Here is a 6,231-nt window from a genome sequence, read left to right as displayed (position 1 = left end):
CCTGTTTCACAGCAATGCTGACCCGGACAGAGTTGATGGAACCCTCGATCAGAACCTTTTCCTTCTCATTCCTGCTGATGGTAACAGGTTGCAATAGGAGCTCTTTGCTACTCCTAAAAATACAAAATCAGAGGACCAAGCTGACGCCATTGACTCTAGGCATTTGTAAAGGTACCCATGGTTTATAAACTGTCACCATTTGAAAATGCCTATTGAAAACCTTGTATATCAAGTAATAACATAGTTCATCCTAACATTTGAATTGTTTGATATATAGCAATCACTTTGGGGATGGGGAATATAGTTCAGCTGTAGAGTGTGTGCCCAGGATGCCCAAGGGCCTGGGTTCAATCCCCAGCAATAAAATATTTTTATCATCTATGTGGTAACGCAGCTTTACTTCAACTATGTACATCCCAGATTTTTTCCCCTTTGCTTCTTTTGATTTCTTGAGAAAAGACTTGTTGTGTAGCTGAGGCTAGCCCTGACCCTGTGGCTCTATTGCTATTGCCTCAGCCTCCCATGTGCTGGGATTAACAGTCTACGTCATCTCTTGCCAGATGAAATTTCAAAGAGGAAGAATATTTACTTATGGAATGAAAACCAGATAAGAGAAAAATGCATTCAAAATACCAAGTATTTGGGTGTAAGAGGGTCTAAGCTGTCTGGCAGTTATTAATGATAAAAAGTAAAAAAGTCCTGATCCTTAAATTATTAATTCAGAAATGTCATCTCTGTGAACTAAATCTGGAGCTGCCAGTGACTCAGTAACACTACCGGAGACACTTCTGCACAGCTGCTCTAAGAAGCCACACTCTGGAGTAGGTCTCCTATAGGGTTTGGCCTGTCAACCCACTTAATTCCAAATTGGGAACCACCATTCATCCAGCAGCAGGACACAAGTCACTGAAGGAATCTTGGCAGTTCTAAGACATTAAATTCATGACCCCCTTAGACAGGATCTACTCTTCTCAGCCCCACTCTGGCCTTCTCCCTACCTGACTTCGACCTCTGGCTTGTTGTGTCTTTCCACGACCTGGGAGGAGAAGTTCTCCAGGCAGAGGGCAGCCTGCAGTGTGGCCCGCACGGCACTAAGGTAGGGGCGGAGAGTGGCAGTCTGCAGAAATAAACCCAAGATTAGGAAGGACCAGGACCAGAGTCTGCCTCACCAAAGCCAGTCTTGCCCCTCCCCCCCCCCCGCCCCAGCTCCTAGGGAAGGAAGATAGTACTGAAGGCTTCAGGCAGTCATCACACAGAACAGAACACACCACACTCTCAAGATACAACCCAGTCGGGAGCCTAGAGAGGTGGTTCCCAGCAGCAAACAACGCTGCTTGGAATTTAGCAAAATGCAGAGAAAAACAAAACAAAACAAAACAAAAAAAAACCCTGACAGTTATGACCTAGGGGCGGGGCAGGGACCATGGACTTCAGTGGACATAGGCAGCAGGGGGCATGCTCCTTAACATCTGGAACGCACAATACAATTACCTAGCCCCAAAAGTCACCAGTGCCAAGGCTGGGTAATACTGGTCTAGAAGGGTCCATGTCTTCCACCTATTTTCTACACTGACAGATGTATTGATCCATGCCCTGAGCATGCTGCGAGTTCAGTCAGATTACTTCTGCTCTCAAATAGCTCAACTGGGATCACAAAGGGTAATGGAGGGCAAAATGTAACATAACTAGATTTTTCAATAACCTATACTAAGGAAGCTAGTTTGACTAGATACTAGATCAGGGAGGTTTTACAATGAGAACAATAGACTGAGGACATTCTCAGTAGAGTGGACAAGGTCAGCTATAATCGTCAGCTGCATTACATCTCAGTCAAGCTCTCCCCTCAGGGCTTATCATAGGCCGCCCCATCACCTGTACTCCCCTCCCCGCGGCTTAGGTCAGTCTCTCAGAGCTCAGCTTATTGAGGAGGCCTCTTCCTTCCTCAAAGTGGTCTTTTCTACTTCCTCCCCCAGCATTTACCATAGCTTATGATATGTACACTTTACATATAATCCACAAGACATTTTCATGTAGTTTGTTACATGAATTTTCCTTCACTAGATTGTAATTCTCATGGTCAACAGACAACTTTATTCAGCCATGCAAGCTGCAACTAATTCAGTACCTCCTGGACACTGTGGCTTACATATTTCCTATAGAGTAAATGAACACGTGATCTATGAGAAGCATTTTAAATCACATAGATCAGGCTGCAAAGACAGGCTGGGATAAAACCCTAGACAATCTAGATGCCAGTCCAGTTAGCTTTTCTCTCAATGTGACAGGAAGCACTGGGTCTCTCTAAGGAGGAAGTTACAGGGCTTCAGCGGCACAGAGGCTCTCTGGAGGATGGAACGGAGAGGGAAGTGAGACACACGGCAGAGAAGAGGTCTGAGTACAGACTGGAGCAGTGGACACAGGCAGGGGAAGTTGAATAAGTGAAGACAAACGGGACAGACATCAGACAGAGCGGGGGAAAAGCTAAAAACCTAACTAACTTCCGGTCAGCGGTCACGGAGCTCGGCATCAGGGTCTGTCTACATACTGGAGAATTGTACTTAAATGTCAACCAAGAAAAGGCAAAACTAGAAGGACGAAAAATCAGAAGTTGTCTGGGGTAGTGGGTAGCACTGGAAGAGCGACAAAATGTTCTCTTCCTAGATTGTAGCAGTGGCTGGTTATTTTGTCAATAGCCAAAGAAAGAAAACTAAAAGAGAATTCTAGGTAGCTAGCCCTGTGATGTTTGCCTTTTAGTGAAAAGACGGTTTCAAGTACATAAAATTAAACTGGGTGGTAGTGGCTCACACTTTTAATCCCAGCACTCAGGAAACAGAGGCAGGGAGATCTCTGTGAGTTCGAGGCCAGCCTGGTCTACAGAGTGAGTTCCAGAATAGGCTCCAAAGCTACAGAGAAACTCTGTCTCGAAAAACTAAACCAAAACAAAACAAAAAATTAAGTACAAATACTTAAATGCTTAAAAATGAAAAGCTATCTCCTCAGCCAAAGGGAAACAGCTTTCAGACTGAGGAATGAAACCAGTTAGGACACAGGAGAATGAACAAGTTTAGAAAGGTGGATGACGTTTGAACAAGAGGGTCTAATTTCAATGTGTCTCCTCCGGACAGTCGTGTCACAGGAGCGTGGCAAGCCGTCCAGTCTTCAGAACTGTGGTCATCAAACCCAGCATGACCGGGGAATGCAATAGGAAGAGAGACCCAACAGTACGGAACACCTACAGACACAAACCCGAGCATCCCCTGGCAGGAAAGGGTCAGCGGTCATCAGCGTTTACACACCTTAAGGTCAACACCGTACCGCACTACTAGGAAGGAGTCTGAATCACCACAGAACCTTCATTGAGGCGAACGAACCTCTACCGTGGATGGAAAGGAGGCCCCGCTTCATTCCTCAGCGGTACTACCTCGGCTGCGAGCCGCTACCACAGGCCTAGTAGCCCCGCTTCCTGCCTCCTCGAACTTTGGGGAGAGGCCATTCCTTCCTGGGATGCCAAACTTGGAAGCCCCTGGGCCCGCTCCTGCCCAGCTCTCCTCCCAGCTCGCCCCTTCCTCGCCTCGGCCCTCGTCCCACCCTCTGCCTCCCCATTCTCATCGTGTCCCCTCATCCCAGAGCAACCTCCGGCCGCAAGCCCTGGCTGCAAACAGCATCTCCCCCACACCCAAAGCCTCTCCAGGCAAGACACAAGGAGGCCCCCAGCCCAGGGTCTCTCACCATCGCGGGAGCTGTCTGGGCCGGAAAGCGGAAGTACGGAAGTGCCCGGCTCCGCGACGCCTGCCCTTTCGCGAGAGGCGCAGCCGCAGTCTCCGCCAGCACTTCCGGGGGGGACCATTTCGGTCAGGACCGGGGAGGAATTCCCGAGCGACGTTCGGATCTCCGGGACGATTTCATATTCGGACCGCTGGGACTTGTAGGAGGCGTGCAGTGACACGGAAGTACTCGAAGTCCCTTGGGTCTCCGTACATCTTTTGCCAGCGCCCTTGGTTCTTGTGGCCTTGGTTGTAACTTTACCCCCACCCACGTAACAATAGTACAGCCCGACCTCAGGTTGGGCACCAAATTAGGACAGGCCGAGCCGGAGAAGCCCGACGTTTCTTCCGGTGGTGCTCCCCCTATCCTCTCCGGACTCCTCCTACTAGCAGCCCCGGGGCTCTGCCGGGAAGCCGGTCCCTAGAGAACTCGATTCTGAGCCCCGCCCTAGCCCCTGGCTGCTTCCTAGGGGACACCTCAGGCCTAGCATTCCACCTGTCGGAGGTTCGTAGGTGGCCTTACACCTCCCCCCCAGGCCACTGTCGGCTGGCCGTGTCCCCGCCCTCGCGTCAACTGCAGGGGGCCCGCCCATAGCCAGTTCCGGGGCGGTCGCTCTGATACCCCTGAACTCCCCGCCCCCTCCTGCAGCCCGGGGCCTGTAGGAGGTCTCAGAGAGGAGGTAGGAGAGGTGGGGGCCGTGTGAGGGGCTCCCTAGAGGACGAGGACCCTGGAGGCGGGATCTTGGGGCGGCACACAGGTGGAGCCAGCCATTAAGCAGTCCCACTTCTGTGCCAGGCACTGAACTGGGCATTTGACGAGCATCACTTCTTAATCCTCAGAACATTCCAGGGAGGTAGGTACCCTTAATGTCCCCATTTTACAGATTTATATTTTTTAATGGGGAAACGGACCGAGGCATCATTTCTTGTCCTGGGAAAAAACTTGAGATTCAGGTTAAATAGCATGCGTAGGAAAGGCACAGAAGAAGAAAATGGGCTGGAACTTAGTTCTGTCTGCTTGACCAGCTCGTGTTCCAAACTAGCTAGGGACAGAGAAGGTGCAGAGGTTTGGAATGAGGTGAGACAAGGAGAGGCTGGTCAAACCCCGTAAGAAAGAATGTTTGAAACAGCCCACCATAGGAAGATAGGGCAGACTGGTATCTCTCTTGTAGTGCAGGTTTAAGACTATTTGGGTTTGAATTGCAGTTAGGAGGCTGGACCTAATCATGTTGTAAACTTAGCTGCTTGGGAGGCTGAAGCAGGTGGTTCATAAATTCAAGGCCTGCCCTGGCAACTTAGTAAGGGCTGAATTCATGAAAGGAGGCTGAATGTAACCTAGTCTGCACATGGTCTGGGGCCCTGACCTGGCTCCCCAGTGCTACATAAGCCAGGTGTGGTTACATGCCTGGAATTCCATCACTTGGGAGGTGGGAATAAATCTTTGGTTTACTTAGCTACTTTGAGACCAGCCTGGGTTGTAAAAAAAAAAGTAAATAAAAAGGACTGAAAGCCAGGTGTGGTGGTGCACGCCTTTAAGCCAGCACTCTGAGAGGTAGAGGCAGGTATAATGAGTACCAGGCCAGTCAAGGCTACTTAGACTTTGCTCAAAAAAAAAAAAAAAAGAAAGAAAGAAAGAAAGAAAGAAAGAAAAAAGCACTGGAGATAGAGCATGTGTGAGACTCTGGGTTCAGTCTTAGCGCTACCAAAACAAAAACAATGAATTGCAGTTAGAAATCTAGGCAACTCTTTTAGAGTCTATTTCCTTTTTTGTCAAAAAGAAAGAAAGCATAAAGTCCACCCCCAAAACTGCATAATTCAGTGGCACAAGCCTCTGGTGCACAGTCAGGACTCTGACCAGGAGCTTTGCCGTCAGCCTGATTTATAAAGGCCCTGAAGCCTGGTTTGTTTGTTGGGCCTCTGTCCCGTTTCTCTTCGTCTCCCACCCAGCGGGCTGCTCCTCTCTAGTTTTCCAGGGTCCCATCTCCTGGGCCATGAGTGAGCTGAAGGACTGCCCATTGCAATTCCATGATTTCAAGTCTGTGGACCACCTGAAGGTCTGTCCCCGGTACACAGCAGTGCTGGCCCGCTCTGAGGACGATGGGATTGGGATTGAGGAGCTGGACACCCTGCAGCTGGAGCTTGAGACCCTGCTGTCCTCTGCTAGCCGGCGGCTGCGTGTGCTGGAAGCTGAAACCCAGGTGATTTCCCCATCACTGAGGACGGACTGTGTCAAGTTATGGGATGGGGCATTAGGTTAATTCTCTCTGTTGAGGCTGAGGGATGGATGGGAGAGAGATCCTAATGGAAATCACGACTGCAGAGTTAAGGCCCAAGGGCCAATTGAACCCTAGAAGATGGACTCTGACCACTGTAGTCCCTGGATTCCCTGGAAGTTTCCTTAGATACCCTGTGACAGTCAGTTGTTTGTGGAGACAAGACTCCCAGACTGGTTGATGATTGAAATGAA

The 6,231-nt window shown here is 49.6% G+C and overlaps 2 protein-coding genes across 2 annotated transcripts in view; one reads left to right on the top strand and one right to left on the bottom strand.

Moving 5' to 3' along the window:
• The window catches only part of Arpc4 (actin related protein 2/3 complex subunit 4), an 11,990-nt gene extending 8,165 nt beyond the window's left edge, over positions 1-3,825 (bottom strand). Inside the window, exons 1-3 of the mRNA XM_005365004.2 lie at positions 3,730-3,825; positions 999-1,117; positions 5-113 (exon numbers count right to left, since the gene is read on the bottom strand). Coding sequence (XP_005365061.1) covers positions 5-113; positions 999-1,117; positions 3,730-3,732 — 231 coding nt within the window. The 5' untranslated portion in view covers positions 3,733-3,825. The remainder of the gene's footprint in view (positions 1-4; positions 114-998; positions 1,118-3,729) is intronic.
• Positions 3,826-3,859: 34 nt separating this feature from the next.
• Tada3 (transcriptional adaptor 3) overlaps positions 3,860-6,231 on the top strand; it is a 7,655-nt gene continuing 5,283 nt past the window's right edge. The window contains exons 1-2 of the mRNA XM_013352880.2: positions 3,860-4,618; positions 5,730-5,962. Coding sequence (XP_013208334.1) covers positions 5,756-5,962 — 207 coding nt within the window. The 5' untranslated portion in view covers positions 3,860-4,618; positions 5,730-5,755. The remainder of the gene's footprint in view (positions 4,619-5,729; positions 5,963-6,231) is intronic.

This window comes from Microtus ochrogaster, unplaced genomic scaffold (assembly GCF_000317375.1).
Source record: "Microtus ochrogaster isolate Prairie Vole_2 unplaced genomic scaffold, MicOch1.0 UNK1, whole genome shotgun sequence".
Lineage (NCBI taxonomy): Eukaryota > Metazoa > Chordata > Mammalia > Rodentia > Cricetidae > Microtus > Microtus ochrogaster.
The sequence above is the reverse complement of the archived record's forward strand: the minus strand, read 5'-3'. Positions and strand labels throughout refer to the sequence as shown.